Below are 25,017 nucleotides of genomic sequence, written 5' to 3' on the forward strand. Positions count from 1 at the left end.
AAAGCTTTTCTGAGCAGCTGCAAAACCAGGGGCCAAACCAGAGGGTGGGGATCGGGCAGCCGTGTCTGCTTGAATTAGTCCATTCTTGTGGCACGCTTTCGCTCTCTCTCTTCCCAAGACACCTCTTTTTAGCCATTCTGCTGCTTGATCCATCCGTATGGAAATCGAAAGCAGAATTCCTGGGTATGAAACATGCCGCTGCTTTAACTTACATCCCTGTGAGAGTTTCTGTTGATAATTCCATGGTAGTCTAATCTTTGCTACATTAAAGCTGTGTTTAATCAGCTATGACTGCGCAGAGAACATAACTGCACATTTTTAACTCTAGGTTTCAATGTGCAGCCAGTTCAATGATCTCTTAAAGCTCCCTTGAGCAGAGGTTAAGGACTGTCCTTTCATATGAGGTAATAGAACATGATGGCTGAAATGTTCCCAAATGTATATGCGTAAATGCCACTCGTGATCTCTTGGGAGGTGTGCAGTGGTCACCGTTTGCTAGCAGTTGAGTGTGCGCTGCCCTCGTGTGCAGTAGCTGTCATGTCCTGGGTTACACTGTGGTTGAACTGACAGGGCTTCTGACAAGAAAGTTCAAATGCTTCTCTAGTTGCTGTTGAGCAAACCTGCCACCTGATAAACTGCGAGATGTGATCCAGCTAGGAAGGGACAGGATGCTGAGTCAGACGCTCGCAGAGTTCAGTCAGGGTGTGGCACTTTGAAAACTTCAAGAGATGGATGGCTATGTTAAACAGTCAAATTAGTGTATTTGAAATGACTTTCCAAGCTTGTTCTTGTGCATTTATGAGTAGATAAAGTGTGATGAGATACAAGTTGCCTGTTTAGATGAGATGATTTGCCTTTCTCTTTTCTTCCTCATTGTTTGTTGCCTTTTTCTACCTTTTCTAAACATTGCTTAACGCCAATGTGAGTAGTGGTTTACATTTTCAAATGTTGTCCTAGCTTAATACATAGAGAAATCTAAAAGTAAGCTATCTGTTGGTTGATTCCCCCATAAAGTGTAAATATGTGCTCTGTAGATTTCAAAATATTTAGTTTGAACCAGCCCACATAAAAATTTTGGCTCAATGTTGTGAGTTTGGGGCAACCTGTTTGAGAGCACTTAATATTTTTGCAGTTTCATGTTGTGATGCTTGTGGCAAAAGAAATTATACACTTCAAAAACTGCATAAATTACTTTAATTCAATTAAAAAGGTAATCTACCAACAAATTGAATCCTGGTCTGTGGCAATTGCTGCATGGTGCCATACTCCATGAAGTATTCATTTATTTTTCAGACACGCCGTGTTAGAGATTTTGAGATTTTGGTGGCTCTTTAAGCAAAGTCAGTTATGGGTGGCAAAATGAGCACCCATCTTCAGTCCCTACAGGCTAAAGAGATTTGTGTTTTATCAGTGAGAGTGTTTGTGTGTTCTCTAAGCAGTCACATATATACATCCTGTTGTCTGAAAGGATTTCTATATTGATCTAACTTTTCTTTTAGATGAAAGTTTCATTTCACTTCTCATTGGTACTGTCAGTTTTTAGATTGATTGATTGATTGATTGATTGATTGATTGATTGATTGATTGATTGATTGATAGATCGATAAACACAGTCAGTTATATCTTAAGTGAATGTAAACATTAGGGTGAAAACCAGATATGTCAGTATTTTGGAGCAGTGCATTATGTCTTAAAGTGAAAGCCGCCTAGTATACCTGCTGTCTGTGTCATTAATGCTAATCAAACAACAAAAGACAACAAAAAAAATCACTCACTGCTCTTCATTGAATAGCTTTTGTATCTTTAATAAGAATCAAGTTATATTTAATTCATACGTTGAAAACTATGCAGCGTTTTATTTTTACATTTGATTGAAATCTGTAGTATTTCTTACTACGTGCCCTATTTTAACGATCTAAGCGCATGGTCTAAAGCGCATGGTGCAAGTGCATTTAGGGCATGTCCGAATCCACTTTTGCTAGTTTAACGATGGAAAAAATGGTCTGCGCGCCCGGGGCATGGTCTAAAAGGGTTCTCCCTATTCTCTTAATGAGTAATGGGTGTGTTTTGTCCGTAACATGCAATAAACCAATCAGAGTTTCATCTCCCATTCCCTTTAAAAGCCAGTTGCACTTGTACCATGGCAGATTCGCTATTTACATGGTGGAATTTGCAAGCGGAAAGACTGGACGCTTCTCCAGAGAGGAAACAGATCTGCTCGTGTGCGAGGTTAAAGCGTGCAAGCATACCATCTACGTGACAGGCCGAATTCCACCATGTCTTTATGTACACAATAATAATATTTTACATTGTAATCCTTTTATTATTAATATTTGGCATGTTTGTGTTGCACCCCCCTGTGTGTGTAATAAGCAGAGTGTACGTGCGTTGTGCACCCGCCTATACAACAAAAAAATACTGCGCCCTTGACTACAGGTTTTTGTTGGTCAGGACGTGAAAATTATAACTGCGCCGGGCTGAAACTAGCAGAAAACACTTGCGTCGCACCTGGGACCGCATTGTTCCGGGTGTATGGTTGGGGCCTACATGTTAAAGAAACCTACTGTGCCTGAAAAACTTTATTTACTTTGTTCTTTTGTACTTGTCCTTCTTTGTACTTATTTTTAACAAAAATAACAATATCATGATATATATCGTTATTGTGAAATAAAATTTCTCATATTGTGAAATAACATTTTGGTCATAATAGCATTTTGGTCATATATTATGTACAGAATGAGCTGACTCCTTTTTTTTATCTTAACAGAACAATGAACTTCAGGATGCTTTGTTGGAGAGAAAACGGCTCAATCGGGAGCTGCTTAGTCACATCCTGAAGGCTGCACAGTGCGAGAAGGTAAGAGATGGTCATCACGCGCCAGCCGAGCTCATCAGATCAATGCCTGCTCATTACATTGCTCTTCTAAAAACATGTGCCCGAAGGGCTCTTCTCTGCATCTCATCGGCAGTATTGATTTTATCGTGTCCCTGTCTGGTCAATATTTCCACCTTGTTTGTTTTGACCAGATTTATTTCAATTAAACTGGATGGGGTTTTGCCTGTATGCATTTATTATGTTTTGAAATCGGCCTCCATGATGTGACAAATGTGTCCACATGCAAATTGGAGATCATCAGAAAGTGAAAGGCTGAAACTCTTATCATAGTGTGAAGGAAATCCAGTGACACCCGAACAGGGGTATCAATGTGAGTAGTGAATCTGCTGAGGAGTGGATATCGTACTAACACAGAACCGCTGAGTGTGGTAGTCCATGGCACTCATTGTGTTAACAGTGTCAATTTCACCGGTGCTTTTTGCCAAGCTGCAGGCCATGGTTTGGCAGTCTCTCTCCGAATAATCCACAGACTGTTCCTCTCCTCCAACAGCAAAAAGGGGCCATCTGTCAAAACCCCAGACAAGCGTCTGAGATAAAATGCCTTCTGTTTAATCAGGTAGTGTTGTCCGCTCCCATTCCCATTCCCTCAATGATCAAAGACTCATTTCCCAGCATTCAGCGGTGCTAACAAGGCAGAAGAGAGTAGGTAAATAACCCCAAGTGGGACGGGTCGGTTTGTCTCACGCTTCGGCACCAGACGCAATCTCATATACCAATCTTAGATCGATACGAGATGTGAATCAACCTCCCCATTTCTCTGAGCCGGATGAAATGTGTCCTAATAAATGAGACAGAGTATGGGCGTGTGCGAGCCACAAGTGTGTGATATATTGAGTGGTGAATTTTGATTGGTGGATGGGATTCTTGTTTGACTGTGTCCTGAGTTGACCCTCTTCTACACTCATCAGGTGATTGGTTGTTTCTCTGAGCTCTGCCAGCATCGTGAGTCAATGTAAAAGTCAAACGCATTTCTGAACACTGAATCTTTATTTTTAGAACTGTTGCCTTAGATACAAATCACCTGAATTTTTATTATTTAGCCCATAGTGCCGTAGCGTTATGTTTCAAGCCTCAAAGAATCTCTGCACCTTTTATGAGAGTGAAAAAAGCTACTAAAATAATCTATCAAAAAGATTAATTTTGCGCTCTCACGGTCCATTGTAAAATGCATCCAAGCATTGATGCAGAGTCAGCCGTTTTGCTTCCCTTTGTTGTGGCCATGAAATGTCCAACAGCTGAAGTCTGGCCTAGGTTCCTATGTTAACTCTGCTTTTCATTGTTTAAGTGACATTATTGCAAGTTTAACTGGACTTTAGACAGTTCATGCATCCTCATCTCTCCCCAACTCTTTCACTCTGTAGGTAAAGTCAGAATATGATCAGCTCAGAAAGGCCTTTGGTTTTGTGAGTCAAGAGAGAGACTTGGCCAGGCAGGAGAAGGCTCAGCTCCAAGACAAACTGGAGAACCTTGAGCGAGTCCTAAAGGTAAGATCATTGTTGCATATTGACTAAGGATCGATTATCGAGTGTCGATTATAAAGTTCAACCAGGATCCAATTAATCTTGCAAATGTTTTTAAATATCTTTAATATTATTAATATGACTAATCTTAGAAGAGTTTAGAGATTGCCTTGAGATTGACCAAAATACTGTAAACTTAAATGCTTATTATCTAATTAAAATCTTTTTCCCCCATGACAGCTTTTATCATATCTGGTAAACCAATCGGTAATGTTTACGATCATCTTTCATAATGTTAGGGTCTTGCTTTTAAAGGAAAAACCGCTATCAACTGAGATTATTATGTTTCATTCATCGGACTTGTTTTCTGCCGGCATCATGTTGCCGACTTATTGTTCTATGAAAAGTGTTCCTGCACTTGTCGGCTTATTGACTGCTTATGTCATGTATCTTGAAAGGGAAAAAAGCTCTTATAACAAGAAATCGACTTCTCATCTTTAAAGGATAAATATGTATTTATCTCTCCTACCTTTCTTATTATTGACTGTGATAAATGAGGCGAGATGGGAAAAAGTAGAACTAGTATAGCAATGAGTTAAGTAGAACAGTTTTCTGTAAAATGTCAGAATTCCTTTTGATGTTGTCTGAATATTTCTCTCTTGCTCCTCAGAAATGCATAATCATTCCAGGCAAAGCAGCAGGACTGTAATAAAAGATTTTCTTTTAAAGAAAAAAAAAAAGCTCCTTGAATTTCCGTCTGAAATGTTTCATTTGAACTGTCCACTGGGCAAATCATCTATTTTCAATCTTAAGCTTTTAACAGGATAGTCTCCCCCGCAGAAGGCAAATTCTGTCACCGTTTACTGACCCTTGTCTTTTTTTCCATTTTTTTAATTTTTGGTCAGTTATTCTTAAAAATATCTGTTTTTTTGCAGAAGAAAGTAAGTCGTACATGTTTTGAATGACATGAGTGTGAGCCAGTGATGATAGAATTGTCATTTTTTAACACTTTAACATATGTTGATATGACTCATGTAATTCATGCTTTTATGCTTTCTAGTTTATTAAATGTTCATTTGAACATTTTCAAAATACGTTGAGTAGTTTCCTGTCCTCTCAAGCTCTTCAGGTGCTCCTAATTTAATGATTATGCAAAGCATCGAGTTGAATAGGCATGCGAGTGCGCAAGGTGTGTGTATGCGTCGTGCTTAAAAAACTTCCACCAAAGTCACCAAAGAAAGGAGGCTTTAATTCTCTTGAAGAGGATGGAGGTGCGGACAGTGAGATAAATGGGGAGAAAAGATGGATCTTGTATCAGATGTGTTGAAAAAAAGCTTATAAGGTCTGTTTCAGTCCAATTCCTGTCCGGTTTAACTTCATTTTGAATAGGAGAAAGAAACTTGAACCCAAGGGGTCTATTATTGTAGTCATTGTGTGTTGTTCTTTTATTCATCAGCTTTTATTCTCGGTTTTCTGCATTTTCACAGAACATGTTGTATTTACCAAGCGCTTCCCGTCAATGGCTGTTGGTGTCATCACTCACTGTCACTATTGCGCTTAATGTGTCTGTTAAAGTGCCTGTGTGGTTATTCATGATGTTGTTCCTCAGATCTTTGTCCAGAGCCTGAAAACAGCTGGTCAGAACAGTGATTAATTGTTTTGTTCTACAATGTATGTTTAAGAAAGCATGGGTTTCTACAAACACGTCCTAATTCTAGCATGATCCCCTTTTTTCTCTTTCTGTTTTTCTATTTCTCAGCATATGCGAGAGGCTGCGGATCGGCGGCAGCAACTGGAGGCAGAGCATGAGCAGGCCCTGGTGTTCCTCAACTCCAGACAGCAGGAGATCAGCCTTCTGCAGAAGGTAAGAACCTCAGTGATCCTTAAACAGACCACACACACACACACACACACACACACACACGATGGGTGTTTCGGCCACTTATATGTTCTAGGGGGTGATTTTTATTTATTTAACGTTTCAAATTCCTTTTATTGATTTTAATGTTTTATACTCATCCCGGACATAAACATTTAATATTAAAGTGTGATTTTTTTTAAACAATAAAGTATTTACAATTTAATTGTGTACACTATTGTTAAAAAGTTTGGGGTCTGTAAAATGTGTTTTTGAAAGAAGTCGCTTATGTTGAGCAAAACTGCATTTATTTTATTAAAAAAATACAGTAAAATGTTGAAATATTGTTACAATATATAAGATCCAACCAAGCTCTGATTTTGTCATTAATGGAGAAATGTTTAATGAAATTTAATTGTCAATTTATATTAAAACTTTAAACTTCTAGCTATAAAATTAACCATAGCTAAACAAAGGAGTCAGACATTTTATTCCAAAAACGTTTTAAATGTAAGCTTTTCACAGCACAGATCACTATGTCGAACCAGTTCAATTCCTCAGGCCAACATCATATTCATCTGTTATGTATTATATCTAAGGATTATGACATGCCGTACTTCCTTTCCAGTCTTTCTGCAGAAGTTGACGTAAGGATAAGAAAATAGTCTGATGTGGAAGCAGTAGATATTCTGGCTGAGTAGGGCTGGATAAAATCAGTGCAATCACATGATAGGATCATGGCTGCTTTCCTTTGTATCTGCGGCCTTTCAGGAAGGAGCAGCGACAGGCAAACAAAGCAATTAGAGCCGACAGCAGACACTGCATCAGTGCAGATCCCTGGGGAGGGGTTCAACAGAGCTTTCACTTCTCTAACATACACAACACAGACATATATGTACAAATGACTTACTGATACAACTTGCATGGCGATCATAGCTTGTCTATGTATCTCTCAATTTCCTGCTTGCCTACAAACACACAGCTTTCACTGTAATTTTACTAACTTATGAGTAACTGCGGTAAATTCTGACTCCCATTTTTGCCCTTCAGATACTGAATTTCCCCTCTGGAATCAATAAATCTGTCTGAAATTAGGTGAAGTAGCTTTGCCAAAGAAATCTTGGCAAATCTTTCAGAATCACTCTGAAATTATAATGTCCTACTGACGTTGCAGTTACTTTCTGAGGTTTGAGTTTGTTGGGTTTTGAGTGAATGGAATCGCAGAGGTACTGCTAAACTAAATGCCCTATCTCTTATTTTCAGGTTCAAGCTGAAACTGAGAAAGAGCGTGAAGAAGTGGTGCATCTGCTAGAGGTAAAATTTAATCTACTTCCTTCCATTCTGTCCTTTGGCATCCTTCTATGAAAAGCCTAATTTACACTCATAGCATGGTCTGCAGAGTCTGCCTTTCGTGCAAAAAGGACCCGTCTACCCCAATTATCTGATAAGTTTAGAAGGGACAGGTTCGGCCCGTCTGGATCCATCTTGTGTTTGATAAAAGACCACCATATATGACAGTCGGGCTGGTCTGAGAAGCTTCTACTTGTCACGTACTGTCAGCTTAATCTGAGGAGAGCTTATGCATGTTCAGTACAGGGAGTCCTTCCAGTGGTTCTTAATTTTTATTACCTTCATAACTTTTGTCTCTTCCCATCTTTAATATTGTTTTATACCCTGCAATTTTGTCTCAATAGATTTAGTTCATCTTTTTTTCCATAGTTGAAGATTATGTTATATTATTTATTTTTGTGTTATTTTTCATCTCTGACCCCTGTCATTCTGATTTATATTTATTTGTTTTCCCTTTGTGTTTAAACAGAGCCATATGGACAAAATGCAGGTACACACACTCTCACTCATGTAGAGATTTTTTTTGCAACCTTCCATAGTTTTTTCTCATTAGAGACATACAAACAACATGGACCCACGGCACCCCTTACAAAAAAGAAGTTTATTCAAGTGTGCTATTAGTATACTTCTTTCAAACTGAAAATAAGAAAATATTATTTCATCTACTTTTTATATACAGTACTTCTCAGAAATATACTTAATTTCACTGAAGTATACTTAATTTTTACTGACAGAAAAGTCAAAGCATATTTGGCCTATACTTGTACATCTTTTGATCGAGATATGCTTAAAAGTATAATTAAGTATTCTAAGTATACTTGGCTTGTTGTGTTTATTCTTTTGATTGAGTAGCCTATTAAATACTTTTCCCACATAGTTTTACATAGGCTACTGTCTTATAATCTTTGAAAATATTAATCTATAAAGAAAACTGATTTTTTCGTCTGAATTTACTCTTTCCAAACCCATATATTTTGAATTTACTCACAACTATTTACTGCAAATAGCACACAAAAAAGCACTATAAACACATTGAATGCTCTACATTCACAGTTTTCTGAGACCATAGTCATAGCTTTGTGTAAAGAACTGACTGAAATGAGTCACTATTAACCGATTACCTTCTAGTAAGAACAACATTAGGGGTGAGTAAATAATGACAGAATTTCCATTTTTGGGTGACCTGTCCCTTTAAAATCATTGCATTACTGTGTACCAGTTGAGTATCTCAGCTGCTACACTCATCTGTGTGGCCATGAATTGTTACTGTTGAAGAGTTAAGAGTTTAACAAACAAAATATGTTTTACAACTTTTCCTGTGGCTGTGACAGGCTGTTGCTTCAGGTCTTTTGTTGTTGGGGTAAAACTAGGACCTGGTGAAATTATGGCTGCTTTTCCACCATCGGGTCGAATGGTTCTAAGAATGGTCCGGAACAGTTCCAGATATATTTCCACTTGAGCTTGGTTCGGCACAGCACAATTACAAACCGTTTTCTCTTTTTGGCTAACCGTGCTGGTAGAAATCGTGAAGTGACATCGCCACTCAGGATTGGTCACTTGTCTGTTGCCTGGCTGCCAGTTTCTTTGTAGCTGGCTAAGTGCACTATTTGAGTGAAATTATCGCAAGTTAATGATAACATTAAAAGAAATATCTGATCATCCTCCATAACGCAATCGCTATTTACATCTCATATGGTCTGTAACCTCTTGCATTACCAAGGCAATGACTGATGCATTTGTATTACACTCCAAAGATCTCTGTTATCAGCCCAACAGGGGAAAATGAAACTATATCCGTACCGGCTGGGCCGGATTGGCACAAAATAGAACAGTTAAGCAATGAGAACATTTGGCCAGACAGTGGAAAAGTTTAAGTATTATGATCCGTTAGATAATACTCTTAACCTGTGTGTGTGTGTGTGTGTGTGTGTGTGTGTGTGTGTGTGTGTGTGTGTGTGTGTGTGTGTGTGTGTGTGTGTGTGTGTGTGTGTGTGTGTGTGTGTGTGTGTGTGTGTGTGTGTGTGTGTGTGTGTGTGTGTGTGTGTGTGTGTGTGTGTGTGTTTTATTTATTTAAATCTCTTTTGCCTTTGGCACTAAAAACTGCTCTCATTGCATGCTTTGATGCAGTTGCTGTGTTAAGCCATTATTCATTTGCTTTCCTGATAATATGCATTAAATTAATTAAATGTATTTATTTTAGGCATCTATTTACAAGCAGATAATTTGTCGTCCTTTTTTTTTTGTATGTGTCATATTTATAAACTATAGATATTTCTGTTGCTCAGTGGTTCTCAACCAGTGGTTAGTGATCCAGAAGTGGTTCGCAAGAAAAAAAACAATGCTAAATGCAAATGCAGCTAAGTCTATATCTGTTCATAATCACACAGAATTCCACTGCACTGCATTTCCAATTTTTTGTAAACATGCACTAGACGAATGCATTTGACCATTGTGCTTGCTTTTCATGCCTTTTGCAGCGTCTTGTGCATGACACAGCGTTCTAAATTGTGTACTCAAGTTAAAAGTTAAATTTGAAAAAAGAAAGTGACTAATTTTATTTTTGTTTATTCCACTGCCCTGCATCTCACGCTTTTAACCACTAAAGTGTGTTGTTTCAATGATCCCTTAAAGGGTTAGTTCACCCAAAAATGAAAATTAAGTCATTAATTACTCACCCCCATGCTGTACCAACCCCGTAAGACCTTCGTTCATCTTCGGAACACAAATGAAGATATTTTTGATTAAATCTGAGAGGTGGATCACTGCTACATAGGCTGCCAGAGGGAATGAAACTTGACGGCCCAGAAAGTCATTAAAGAACATGTTTAAATATTCCATGTGCCTACAGTGGCTCAACTATAAGTTTATCAAGCGACGAGAATACTTTTTTTCCGAAAAAAAAAAAACATAAATTACGACTTTATTCGACTATTCCTTTTCTTCCTTGTGGGCCTGAGACGAGAGTTCAAGAGATTTCCACGACGCATGCGCGAGAACTGAACAAGAAGTATTAGAAGAAGAACGTCCTCTTCTCAGTTCTCGCGCATGCGTCGTGGAAATCTCTTGAACTCTCGTCTCAGGCCCACAAGGAAGAAAAGGAATAGTCGAATAAAGTCGTTATTTCTGGGGGTTTTTTCGGGAAAAAAGTAGTCTCGTCGCTTGATAAACTTATAGTTGAGCCACTGTAGGCACATGGAATATTTAAACATGTTCTTTAATGACTTTCTGGGCCGTCAAGTTTCATTCCCTCTGGCAGCCTATGTAGCAGTGATCCACCTCTCAGATTTAATCAAAAATATCTTCATTTGTGTTTCGAAGATGAACGAAGGTCTTACGGGGTTGGTACAGCATGGGGGTGAGTAATTAATGACTTAATTTTCATTTTTGGGTGAACTAACCCTTTAAGGATATCAGATTAAATAGTAGTATTCACTTCTAAAATTCACTTCTTATTCACTTATTCACTTCTAAAAGTGGAAAAACAATTCCCATATCATGTTCTTATTGTCACAGGCTGTGCATTCAATCGAACTTTACAGCATTTTGTCGCAAATGAATTCAATGCTTGGTAATATGTTTAATAGCAGGGATTTTGCTAATGATACAGTATTCGGCCCAGTGTTTGTTCCATGTGCTAGGCTGGTAAATCATACTTCTGCTGTGTATGTGTTTACAAAATTGTCTGTTTTCCTGTCAATAATTTTGCAAATTGTTGGGTGTAATTTTGTGTAATATTGCTGGTTCCTGAAGCCAAACCATTTGAGAACCACTGCTACAATTCAGTGCATTTCTCCTGTGTATTTATTCCTATATGATATAAGCAATTTGATTTATTCTTTTGAGTAATTCTTTCCTGTGTATTACTTACTCTGTCCCTCAAAGGTCAAGGTTCATGACTTAGAGCAGAAATGCCGGACACAGAGTGAGCAGTGCAATATTTTGTCAAAAAAGCTGGAGAAATATCACCTGGGTTCAGAGACTGAGGATACATTCGACATTGATTCACAGGAGAAACACTTGAGCAACAGTTACAAAAGCCTGCAGCACCAGGCAGAAAAAAGTGAGCAAAGCACCCCCCCCCCCCTCTTCCCACCCAACATGAACCATAGTCATTTCACAAAATCATGGGAAGTTTTGATAACATTTTTCTATCTGTTCTGGCCTTCCTGAAATGTCTCTAATTTAAATGGAAATGTCTTTTCAGGTCACTGTATTTTGGACGTTTTTGGACTAAAGTTTCTTTCTTTAAAGTGCCTTGGAGAAGTATGTACAGTAAACACCATTTAATATATTTATTTACATGGTGCATATTCATACTGTCACAAGTTAGCATGTGTGTAGTCCACAGAGCAAGATGCATGACGCAGAATGAAATATACAAGGAAACTTAACACTTGGAGAACTTCAGAAAAAACACTACACATCAAACATAGATGTTAATGCGGAATACATAACTGAGAAAACTAAAGGCTTAAATACACTGAGTCTGTGAATCAAAGATGAAGGCTGTGAATCAAAGATACACTGAGGCTGTGAATCAAAGAAACAGGGAACAGGTATGCACTTTCAGAAACCATAGTAACAAATTACTAGAACTCAGTCAAAACGGTGACAGGGAAAACTAAGACAAAGCAACCCCCCGAGGGGGAAAATCTATTCTATTTAATTGTCTTCTCATCTAATGTTTTTTCTAGGGATACACCGATACCATTTTTTCAGAACCGATCCGATCCGATACCAAAAATTCAGAGTATTGACCGATGCCGATCTGATACCAGCGCCTAGTATTGGATTGGTGCATCCCTAGTTTTTTCCACAGCCTTATTTAAATCCATTTGTTCAGATCCCCCTTAATGTTCAATGATCATAGTCATTGATTTCCATTATAACTCATGCTTGCAGGTGATGAGAGATCTGACGGAACTCCACTGGTCTCAGAATTGCCCATAGTACAGCAACACAAGATTGACAAGCCAGTGCAGCTGTCGGTCAAACCCACTGTCCAAACCCAGAGTCGCTCCAGCAGCCCCATGCAAGCATCCCTCTCAGAGGTTTGTTTCCCTCAGCCAACCACTCATCACAGCTACACGGTGATCATTCGGTTAACCGGTTGCCACGAGCAGATAGCAGTGTCTGTTTATCTGCCTGTATTTTACTCAAGAGAGAAGAAATGTGCTCATTTCATGCTTTTATAATTGGCCTCTCTCTCTATATAATTAGATACATAAATGACCTCGTATCGGATGTTTGGGTTGAAGACTGTCTGATGCTTTAGGAAAGAAATTCAATTGTTTACTGTATGTGTAAACTAAATCACACATTTAGGCATCTAAAGTCTCAGTGGAATGTGGACTAAAAAAAGATACATTTAACAATTAAAAGTGAAAAGTGTAACTGTTTTAATGATAACACTTTTGTCCCGACTATAAAGTATTTAAATTATTAAATTGATTATTTTACCAATAAACTGTAAACACTATGACTCGATGCTTCTATAAAAACATTGTGATGTTTGTTTGAGCGTCTCAGCCAGCCTGACACAGCCGAATTGGCTCAACCAATGGCGTGAGTTCTTGACCAATGGCAAAACCTGTTTAAAAACAGTCATTGTTTTTGCAGTTCCGTTTGGTGATGCAATCACCACCATAGAAATTACGCACTTCAGCTTTATATTTTCCCTGGCTATGTGATTGACATCAATGCAAATAGGTAATAATCATCTCCGCTCTGTGCACTTAATCATACATGAATCAGATCATCCATGAACACATGCATGCACTGTGCACATTGGGAGCAGGACTGTAAATAAAAGGATGTTATGTAATGATCCTCACACAAACTCATAGTACATTGCCATAGTACATTTATGTTGTGATGTTTGGAATTTAAAGATAAAGATCAAGTGTGTCAGCTGATTTCCTCTGTCCAGATGGATGATGAGGTGAGACCAGCTCCAAGAACCAAGGCAAGATACACAGGTCAGGTCCGCCTCTGCACTGCCCGCTACAGGTACTTTTCTTACCACTTACCCTCTATATACAGTATATATAAGTACTGTTCAAAAGTTTGGGGACAGGTATGAAAGTGAGACTGTGAGGGATAGACTTACATCTGCTGTAAAAAGCTATATAAAGCTCCTAGATCACTAATAATTTTCCTCAGCTTATATTGTCGGGAGCTTTTTGTCTACTGAAATATTTTGGAAAGATATTTTTGCAGTGTTTCATCAGCAGAACAATTCAAAAACATGTGAAATAACAGTACAACCCATTGAAGAGATGAATGTCCATCCCTTACAGGCTCGCTTTCATTCCTGTCAAAAATCAAACATGGCGCTGCTGTGAATAAGGTCTATTTGAATGATTTCTTGACTATCATATGATACTGATAAATGGAGTAATTCAGCTTTGCCATCACACGAAAAAAATTACATTTTAAAATATATTAAGTTAGAAAACAGTCATTATGTTCAATGTACAAAAACATTACAAATCTTACTGACTTTCTGAGCAGTAGTGAAAGCTATATATCTATTACACACATACTTATACATATATATGTGTGTTTGTATTTTACTGTGTTTTCTTTGTTTTCTTTCCCACTCACTGTCTGGTGTTTTGGTCAGTTATAATCCCTATGATGGACCTAATGAGCATCCAGAAGCAGAGCTCCCTCTTGTGGCAGGGAAATACTTGTACGTATATGGGAACATGGATGATGATGGATTTTATGAAGGTAATTGAGTTATGATGTGAGAGGTGTAATTAATGTTGAAAATTAAGAGTTTAAATGAAAATTCTGTCAGTATTTACTCACCCTTATGTTGTTCCAACCCTGTAAGACCTTTGTTCATCTTAGGAACACGAATTAAGATATTTTTGATGAAATCTGAGAGCTGGATCACTCCTCCATACTCCTCCATAGGGTTCTTCAGGGATTGAAACTTGCCAGCCCCGAAAAGTCATTAAAGACATCGTTAAAATAGTCCAAGTGACTACAGTGGCTCAATCTTAAGTTTATCAAACGCTGAGAATACTTTTTGTGCGCAAAAAAAACGCGTGAGTGAGTAAATACTGTGTGAGGCCTCCTCTCGCTTTAGAGAGTCGTCATGCTGAGGCCTCTGTTCTTAGAGCTCAGCTTGGCAGTGGTAATGAGTTACAGGCTTGTCTGTAAGCCTTCCTGGTACTCCTGGTACTTCAGATAAAGAAGTGGATGACCTATTCTAAAGGTGCCCCTTTTACATTCCCAGTCGCATCAGTAGTACGTCATAGGCTGTCGCCGGCCAATGTCAAGTTCATTGTCGTGTTTTCACATGTGCTTCAGACACTGGCCATGCCCAAAGTGTCCACTAGGGGTCTCGTTTAACTTCTCAGGAAACCATGCTTACATGCGTGACCTGAGATGTTTATACATGAGGCCCCAGATCTATAATCATCTAACATCTAAAAAAAATCCTTACAACTTATTTGCTAATGGACACTAGTGGATAAATAGGACAGTAACAAGTAACAGTGAATTTAATCAATAAGCATTACCTGACAGTGTGTATTATAATGTCATGCTTACAAAATTCATCACAATTACATTTTATGTAATGAGATCTGGTGCAGCTTATGAGATCTTTCTTTTTGTCTTTGTTCCAGGAGAGCTGTTGGATGGGCAGCGTGGCCTGGTTCCCTCTAATTTTGTGGAGTTTGTCCAGGACAAGGAAAAGCCATCTATCGACGGAGAAGAGGAGCAGGGCAGGCTGGAGAAGAGCTGTCTGAGCCTGACTGCCATAGATGGAGTTGCTCCTCTGGACAGCCTTAGCAGTGATGCCCTCGGCCACTGCAGCAACGGGACAGGCACTCTGGACGGAGAGGAGCTGGGCGACAACATCGTGCCTTACCCTAGGAAGATTAACCTGATCAAACAGCTGGCAAGAAGTGTGATAGTGGCCTGGGAAGCGCCTCTGGTGCCCCTCGGTTGGGGCAACATCAACAGCTACAATATATTAGTGGATGGGGAAGTACGTTCTTCTGTGCCATTTGGGGGCAGGACCAAACTGCTTCTTGAGAAGCTAGACTTGGCTGCTTGTACCTACCGTGTCTCGGTACAGAGCGTGACGGACAGGGGTCTTTCTGATGAGTTGCGCTGCACCTTGCTGGTGGGCCGCAATGTTGTGGTGGCCCCCACTGGCCTGCGCATGGACGACATCTTGCGGGACTCCGCTGAACTTTCATGGTTGCCCAGTAATAGTAACTACTCACATGTTGTGCACTTAGATGGCGTGGAGCATGCTGTGGTCAAGCCGTGCTCTTACAAACTGCGTTTTGTGAACCTGAAGGCCGCCACAGTGTACAAAGTAAAAGTGTTGGCCAAACCTCACCAGGTGCCCTGGCACATGCCCCTGGAGCAGAGAGAGAAGAGAGAGGCTGGGGTGGAGTTCTGCACCCAGGCTGCAGGCAAGTTCCAACTCTAATATTGTTCAGATATCGTGCCAATGCTGAGCGATTGAGATGCATAGGATGACTTTTGTTTTTTAGATTAGATTGTGATCCATAAATTCATATCAGATCCAAATTTGATTTATTTGTGATTCATTTGAGTGTATTTCATTTATAAGGTATTACTTATTGTTGCTCTGATATTGCTGTTTTTAACTATTTATTTAAAGAACCTGCTCATAAGTGTTGTTTGTTCATAAATTAAGCTACACTGTTGCACGTTATGTGTTTGATTTACTAAAAAGAATGGCTATCTGTCTCTCCCCAGGACCCCCTCTGCCTCCTCAAGAAGTCCAAGTCCAGTGTGGACACGCTCCAGGGGTCCTTCAAGTGCGTTGGAAGCCCCCTCTAATGACACCTATGGGAACCTCCAATGGTGCAAGTGTCATTGGTTATGCAGTGTGCACTAAGGGTCAGAGGGTAAGTATGTGTGCATCCGCAGTCATATCAGTGGTAACATTTATGTGACCGAACAGTTCTTGTCTGCATGGAAGCTAAACGTCATCAAGACCTATTTTTATCAAAAAGTCATACTGATGCCCCCTGTTGGTGGAGCAGGGTGGTTCCAAACACTTGAATTAATTGTTTCTGGTGTTTTTGTGGAATGAATTTTAAAGGTCTTTCTTTTATGTAATTTGGGTGATTAATGAGAATGTTGATTCTAAACTTTTGTCCAGTCAAATTAGAGAAATTTTGTTGGAAAAAAGTCCATTGTCTATTTTCAGTAGTGCGCTAGTGTTGTACAAAGCGCAGCTCACACAGAAGTTACTTTCAAAGCAAGCAGCTTTCTGTTGCTCAATGAGCAAATTAGTTGGATCAACTTAATCTCTTTGCGAAATCTGCATAGCAAAATTTTTCCTAATTGTGTGGATTCCTACTGAAATTACTGGCTTTCACATGAAAAATTAACTGAACCATGGTAAATGTGAACGCACCTTAATGCTAAAACTAATGCTGTTTCAGATCGCTGAGGTGTTGTATCCAATGGCAGACTATGTGGCAGTAGAGCTGAACCGTCTACAGTGTTTAGAGGCCCGTGAAGTTATCGTCAGGACTTTATCAGCACAAGGGGAATCTCAAGACTCCCATGTCGCCGTCATTCCAAACCACCTGCTGGTGCCTCCTCCTAAAGCCCTCCCTCCTTCTCACCACATGCAGTCCTCTCTCCCACCCCAGCAGTCCCAAACGATGCCTCCCCATCCCCAAATACGGTCCCTTCCACCTCACCCTGGACCCCAACCACCCAGCCATCTCCAACCCCTCATTGTTCGACCCAACCAGCCCCCATCTCACCTGCAACCCCACCGTATGCCCCATCCCACACAGCCCTCTCCACCTCACCTCCAGCCTTTACAACCTCAGCACACCATGCAAATGCCCCAGCCTCAATCCTCCATGCCCATGCCCCAACCCCGGCAACCCATGTCTATGCCTCAACCCCAGCAGCCCATGGCCATGCCCCAACCCCAGCCGCCCATACCCATGCTCCATCCCCAGCCAGCTATCCCAATGCCCCAGCCTCACATTCCTCAACTGGCCCTTCCCCAATCCCAAAGACCACTAAGTGCCAGAGAGCTGGAAACCAAAGAGCCAGGGCCAGGAATGATTAATCATGGAGGGGGCCCACCTCAGCCATGGGAGCCTGGCTGCTCCCCATCAGGCATGCCCACAGGTCTGCCACACGGACACACCCTGGAGGCCCCTGTCTGCCTGAACCGCCGTTCCCCGTCACCTCAAAGGATCCTCCCTCAGCCCAGGGGTACGCTTATTCCTGACACTGTGGCCAAGGCTATTGCCAGAGAGGCAGCCCAAAGAGTGGCTGCAGAGAGTGGACGGGTGAGTCAAGTCAGCAAAAAGCATGTAATGTACAGTGGTTCCAAACCAACCTTAACCCAAGAATGCATGACCCAAAAAACCTACATGAATAATGGGGGTCAAAACGACCCATATCGGAGTCATTTTATTATTATTATTAATATTAGTATATATTTTATTTATTTTTTAATGTATACTTTTATTTAAATTTTATTTAGATTTTTATATTCTTAGTTAGTTAACCCAAATAATAAAATTCTGTCATCATTTGCTCATTCCAAACCATGAACGACATATTCATCTTCGAAATTCAAATTAAGATATTTTTTAATGAAACCTGTGTGGTTTCTGTCCTTCCATTGAAACTCCAGGTAACCAAAACTTAGAAGATCCAAAAAGGCGTTGTAAAATGAACCGAAATGTATGAATTGAACGGTAAGCCAAATATTGTAAGGAGCAATGATAGCTTTATATATGATGAACAAATTTAATTTAGGATTTTATTTACATCTAAACAAAGATCGACACAGACATGTATAGAGCACATCACATTTGGTAAACACTAAAACTCAAACGTGTATGCATGATGTACAAGAACCAATGACTAGGTGTGACATACACACAAACTTCTGTTTACCAAATGTGATGCACTTCATGTGTGTTTATATTTGAATAGAAGCCTAGTTAATTCTGTTCATCATAAAAAGTGACCAAAGTCGTATATATATTGATCAAATATTTACCAAAGTCTTATGGGTTTGGAACCACAAGAGGGTGATTAAATTATCATTTTTTGGGTGAACTATCGCTTTAAGTAAAATGAAATTATTTAAATGAATTGATTAGATATTTACAGTGTATACTTAACAGTATTATGAATATGATTATATGCATGTTTAAATGTTTCTGTAATGTTCTTTTCCATGTACATACACAATAAAACAGTAATTAAATATAACTATAACTAACGTGTTTATGTGAGAAATTTGAATTTGCTGGCAACTTTTAATTTATAGATTATTTTGTTTATAGATTATTTTGTGGATAGACAAATGTGATGATTTTTATTATTATTATTATTATTATTATTGACAAAAAACACACGGCAAGTTAGAATAGGATGTCATTTTGACCCCCTTTATGAAGACTTGGGGTAGTTATTCTGATCCTATAAACAAATATAGTTTTGCTGAGACTCAATATCAAAATAATCAAATAACAACACCCTATCAGGTCAATTTGACCCGTTTATGCATTCTAGGGTTAATATGTGCAAATGAGAACTCTTTAAAAGAGTTCATGAACATACAGAAGATTAGATATTTTGTCAGTACTTAACCTCAGCGTAACTGTCAGATCTCTTTATTAAGACTTCTGAAAGTACTTTAATATATTTAGATGGAGAGGAGAAGCCAGGGCTTTTACTCTCAAAATTCAGATGAGGAAGAGGATGAGGAAAGCTATCAGGCCCGCAGAAGAGGAGCATCTGTGGATGACTTCCTCAGGGGCTCAGAGCTGGGCAGGCAGGTATGGCAGTTGAAGTGATTGCCTTACCATACAACCACGGGCATAAGAGGCGAATGTCAGCATTGAATGCTTTGGTTTGTTGTATTAGCTTTGGGTTGTCGTTTTTTCTCACAATCTGCATTTCACAGTCTCATTACAGTCACAGCGAGGAGTATCATACGGACAGCAGTCGAGGCTCGGACCTCTCAGACATCATGGAAGAGGACGAGGAGGAGTTGTATTCTGAAATGCAGCACGAAGAAGGCAGGCGACGAAACTCCCACAATGCACTTAAGGTATCGCAGAAAGCGAAAGACATCTCACAATATCCCAGGGATATCCTGGTTTGCATGGCTGTAACTAGTTTGCTTTCTTCCCGATTCAAGATCGGAGGCAGCACTCAATCTTCGAGTCAGCTGGATCGGGACTCATACCGGAAGCCATCTCACCGAGGTCCTCAACCTCAGCGCCAACCCCTCACTGTCCCATCCATTGGTTAGTGCCCTCCCAGGAAGAGACAGGAGTCCAAGACTTCCTTCAGGGCCTGTCTGTCCTCCTGCTCCACATGGTCTCTTTTTGAACTGTTAAACGTCCATAAGCTTGTCAATGTGTACCAGACCACCACTGTGTGTTCCAACCATAACCATATCCTGTTGCTTTCAACCATTATAACCCTCTCTGAATCTTCACGTCTCTCTTAAGGGCTGCGTCCGAAATCTAAAAAATGCTGGCTCTGCCGGCAGCAATATAGAGGTAGGAAGGCAACAAGGCATGTCTGAATCCAGTGATCATGTCTCATCCAGTCTTTTGGGATACCTTCATCTGATACATTTTTGAAGGCAGCATAGATAATGTCCCACAATCCTGTGCGTTCAATTGTGTGACAGTTGAGCTTATAAATAAAAAAGTTCTAGTTGGTGGTCAGTTGTGTGTAAATGTATGTTTTTTACCAACTATTTCCACTTTTGATGTCATTTCTAGTGAGAAGTTAATATTGTTGTAATTAAATATTTGTTTAGTTACCACCAAATCTCTCTCTATTTTGTTTTAGATCGTTAAACTGTTATGCTGCTTCAAAAAAGTGTGTATGAAATCACAAGTTTCGGGAGGTACCTTCATACGCAAATGCTCCCTGCAAAGTCATTGCCTGATAGGGCAGCCAGGCAACAAGTCAGCTGCCTAAGCTTTCGGACGCAGCCAAGGTTTTCCATAGAGATGCCAGTGTAGTTAGGCGTCTCCAGCCTGGGCATTTTGACGCGAAAAAGCCTTCGCATGGTATAACGACTCTTTGATTGGTGTTTCCCTCAGAGATAACCACTGAGAGTAACAGTGAAGGGAACCTCTCTCCCGTCAAGGAGGATGTTTACTATGGCAGTGTAGCGCGGCACAGGACATGTTCCTCCCGGAGGCACGGGGGACGCAGGCCTCCTTATGGTACGTGTTGAAGCTGCAGCATTTAGAGTGGGGTCCGAGGAGAAAGAAAATGGCCAAACGCATGAAACTGCACTGGACTGCAACAAGATGGAAGCTTGTGTTGGAAGTGGTGCTGTAAGATAGCCATTAGCAACATGTTTGCACAGAGAATGCTCCTCCCCCTTTGCACTGCCCCACCAATGGACGCCTGCCAAACCTCCCTCTTTTCAACCTGACCACTCTCATTCTTTTACTTTGGCCATGCATGACTGAATGGTGAAAGTTAAAGGGTGGCATCTTACCCCGAACGAATGCCATCAAATATGTACATAGGTAATGGTTGACCAGGAAGAGAACGCAAACGGTTTCCTTGGCATCAACTGCAAAGGCAACTGTGTGGAATGCACATTGGGCATGTTGGAATCACAATCTAGCACAGCTCTGTAGATGCATCAGGGAGAAAAGGAAACAGGTGTAGTTTTATCCAGGACTAATTTGCCCCATCAGATCCAGATCTCTGCATGGTTACAGTAGCTCAGACAGCGTGCTCTCTCTCTCTCTCTCTCTCTCTCTCTCTCTTTCTCTCTCTCTCTCTCTCTCTCTCTCTCTCTCTCTCTCTCTCTCTCTGTGTGTGCGCCTGTCAGGAGCTTCATGTTTGGCTTGCTGTTCATCTGTAATTGGCTGCCATATGGGTGTTTCACTCCCAATCACCACATACCCACACACACACAAGCAAACACACACAGTGACACACATCATAGCCATCATATTACTGTAAGAAATGTCTGTTTCTTTCAACCCACCCAAGAGTTGTTTGGCAAATAAATGGATTGTGCAAGTATGGAGCGTAATTTCACTCCATTGGACTGAATTGCATGCTTATTCACACTGTCCATTATTATACATGGAGATAATAATATTTATACTGTTTGTTACTTGCTTCAAAATATCCTTTGGATCTTTTAAAAAGTCTTGTAAGCTTATACCATCAAGTCATGCCTACTGTATATGGTTTTGTATTACAGAACCAGGTGATATATATATATATATATATATATATATATATATATATATATAGGGGTGAATTCAGGTTGATTGGGACACATTTTGCTATTGAGATGAATGAATTCAGTCAGTATGTTTTTTTAATTAATACTTTTATTTAGAAAGATGCATTAAACTGTTTAATAGTCACTGTAAAGCAGGTGTAAAGAGTACCTGAAAACCACACTGGAGTAAAAGTACAGATACCTTAGAGTGAAAATGACTCCATTACAATTTTCAAGTCACCAATTCCAATATGACTAGAGTAAATGTCTTAGAGTATCTGATTTTAACAGTGCTTAAAGGGATAGTTCACCCAAAAATTATAATTCTGTCATAATTTACTCCCCCTCAAGTTGGTCCAAACCTGTATGAGTTTCTTTCTTCTGCTGAACACAAAAGATGTTCTGTATATTTTTTGTATATTGTTTTGTATATTCATGTTCAAATTCATACAGGTTTGGAACAATTTGAGGGCGAGTAAACAATGACATATATTTTATAAAAATATATATTTTTGGGTGAATTATCCCTTTAGGTATTTTTCTTGTATGAATAAACTCATACAGTACCTCGTGTACCTGAATGTAGGCTCAAATATGCACTAGTCCTCAACACCTAAGAGATATGAAAACAAGAAACCGTTTTGTGAGGAGAGCAGTCACATGTTTCTTTTTCTAAAATCCAAATAAAACTGAACACCTACTGTAAATATTGCAATAAATCAAGGTCGACAACTGCCACTTAAACATCCACTTATCAGCCTCTTAAACATCTACAAACACTAAAGACTCAGTGAAGCTCAAGTGCTCATGAAGGGGCATACTGTAAGTAAACCAATATCCTTTAAAATGTTCTCTTCAATAATAACGGATAAATAAAATAATGTTAAGTAAAATTAAATATTCAAAGCCTACTTGTACTGGATGTGCTGGTTTCCTCACCCCATAAATGTAACACCTGCCATTCACAACTACCATGTGCTTGCATTCATTGTAAAGTAACCTTGTTGACAAGTTTGGGTGAACAAGGGCAAAACGCACAAGACATAGTATCAATACCCCGTAGTTGGTGACATCGCTTCTTTTGTAGCAGTAATAAACTGCTGCTGTTAGATGCCATGCAAAATGTAACAAGTAATTGCATTGCTCATTATAAATGTATTGGAGTAAAAGTACATATTCTTATTCATAAATGTAGTCAAGTAGGGAGTAAAAGTTGTTTTATCTTTGATACTTAGTCAAACTACAAAGTAGCAAAAAATATACACAAGTAAGTAACTAATTACATTTACTCAAATACTTTACACCACAGCAGTAAAGACATTTATCTTACAAAATGTTTATAATATAAATAAATGCTGTTCTTTTGAATGTACTATTCATCAAAGAATGCTGACATTTTTTTTTATCAGTTTCAGCAAAAATATAATAAGCAGCTAAACCGCTTTTTATAATTTGTTTACAATAATTATTCATTATATATCACATTGATTTATATATTACAATTTTAATGACTTTTTTCAATTTTTCCCTTCAGTTTGGTCAAATGGATCTTCAAAGCGACAAATTAATTTTTATGAGCATGCCAACAAATATTAATAAAAATAATAAATTTGATCTCAATTAATATAAGTGGCATAACAGTAAATATACAATTAGAAAAATCGTTAATTAAAAAAAAAGTTTTATATCACACAGCAGAGCACGGCTTTCCAACTATCCATGTATAGGGATAATATTAAATCTGTCTATTAGACAACTTGTTCTTTTTTACCTGTCTTTCTCATAGTAGATGGATACAGGGACCGATGTCGGCGTTCTCCTCCGTACTATGATGAATCTGAGCAGGAGGAGCCGTTTCGGATCTTTGTGGCCCTCTTCGACTATGACCCTCTCTCCATGTCCCCTAACCCTGATGCAGCTGATGAGGAACTCCCTTTTAAAGAGGGTCAGATAATAAAGGTACTGCTCAGATGGAGTTAATGATCTGTTGTTAAATTGCCCTTCCATTGTTTCAACATCCCTCTGTCTGTGTGTCTAAGGTGTATGGGGATAAGGATAATGATGGCTTTTATCGTGGGGAGATCCGAGGCAGGTCTGGACTTATTCCCTGTAACATGGTGTCGGAAATCCGTGCTGAGGATGATGAGACCATGGAGCAGCTCATGAAACAAGGATTTCTCCCTCTCAATACCCCTGTGGACAGAATTGGTTGGTGTTTTTCCTGTCACAGTTATCCAAACTTATTATAATGACAAAAATATTAAAGATTTGCAAACTTATTGTTACACACTACTGTTCAAAAGGTTTTGGGTCAGTACGATTTTATAATGTTTTTAAAAGAAGTCTCTTTTGCTCACCAATGCTACATTTATTTGATACAGTTAAAATATAATATTGTGAAATGTTATTAAAAATTAAAATGGGATTATTTGATGAATATAAAGTTCAAAATAACAGTATTTATTTGAAACAGAATTTGTCACTTTTGTTAAACTTAATACATTCTTGCTAAATAAAGGCTTGTTCACACCTAGGATAATAACTATAATGATAACTGTAATAGTGTACCCACCAACGCACGATAACGCTCTGTTTATTATGAGCTAGTTATGTCATTTGCCACTTTACATGCTTGAGCTCTTTAAAGAAGGATAGATCTGATTTGGTAATGTCAATTCAATCATTCCTCAGCTGGAAAAAATCTTTCTGAAAGTGATGCCAAATGATATTCTTCCTCGTGTCGTTATAATTATAGTTGTGGTGTGGACTTCCCTATTCTCATACAATGAAAACAATTATTAAAACTTTATAGTCATCGTTATAGTTATTGTGTTTGGTGTGAACGGCCCTTAAAAGTATTCATGCATTTAAAAACATCTTACTGACCCCAAACTTTGTTTTTTTTGTACTTTGTTAGAATATATCGAATACATGGCTGCTTTTATGGTCACCAGTGCAGAGCTTTCTACCAGTAACTGGATCATGCTAACCAGTCAAATGTTATTTTGTACATAGCCTATCCCACAAAGAAACTGATTCTCTTTCCCATCAGAACAAAATAGGAGAGGTCGCCATCCAGTGGCCACAAGAAGAATGGTTGCCCTGTACGACTACGACCCCAGAGAGAGCTCCCCAAATGTGGATGTTGAGGTGTTAAACACACCATATATATGTATACATATAT

At 39.2% G+C, this 25,017-nt stretch overlaps 1 protein-coding gene across 11 annotated transcripts in view; it reads left to right on the forward strand.

Annotated features, from left to right (window-relative positions):
• The window catches only part of rimbp2a (RIMS binding protein 2a), a 101,260-nt gene that overhangs the window by 73,670 nt on the left and 2,573 nt on the right, over positions 1-25,017 (forward strand). For 2 of the 11 annotated variants that reach the window (XM_077232870.1, XM_077232874.1), the window contains exons 4-21: positions 2,768-2,857; positions 4,258-4,380; positions 6,116-6,220; positions 7,478-7,528; positions 8,034-8,054; positions 11,447-11,624; positions 12,467-12,615; positions 13,494-13,573; positions 14,190-14,299; positions 15,208-16,008; positions 16,319-16,470; positions 17,014-17,886; positions 19,264-19,392; positions 19,521-19,667; positions 19,758-19,866; positions 23,620-23,792; positions 23,873-24,041; positions 24,886-24,983. In XM_077232870.1, coding sequence (XP_077088985.1) covers positions 2,768-2,857; positions 4,258-4,380; positions 6,116-6,220; positions 7,478-7,528; positions 8,034-8,054; positions 11,447-11,624; positions 12,467-12,615; positions 13,494-13,573; positions 14,190-14,299; positions 15,208-16,008; positions 16,319-16,470; positions 17,014-17,886; positions 19,264-19,392; positions 19,521-19,667; positions 19,758-19,866; positions 23,620-23,792; positions 23,873-24,041; positions 24,886-24,983 — 3,558 coding nt within the window. Of the gene's footprint in view, positions 1-2,767; positions 2,858-4,257; positions 4,381-6,115; positions 6,221-7,477; positions 7,529-8,033; positions 8,055-11,446; positions 11,625-12,466; positions 12,616-13,493; positions 13,574-14,189; positions 14,300-15,207; positions 16,009-16,318; positions 16,471-17,013; positions 17,887-19,263; positions 19,393-19,520; positions 19,668-19,757; positions 19,867-20,679; positions 20,806-23,619; positions 23,793-23,872; positions 24,042-24,885; positions 24,984-25,017 lie in introns of all 11 variants that reach the window. The other 9 variants (XM_077232871.1, XM_077232875.1, XM_077232872.1 and 6 more) reach the window with 7 other exon arrangements.

This window comes from Siphateles boraxobius, unplaced genomic scaffold, assembly GCF_051911475.1.
Source record: "Siphateles boraxobius isolate OS27281-9 unplaced genomic scaffold, OSU_SipBor_1 18, whole genome shotgun sequence".
Lineage (NCBI taxonomy): Eukaryota > Metazoa > Chordata > Actinopteri > Cypriniformes > Leuciscidae > Siphateles > Siphateles boraxobius.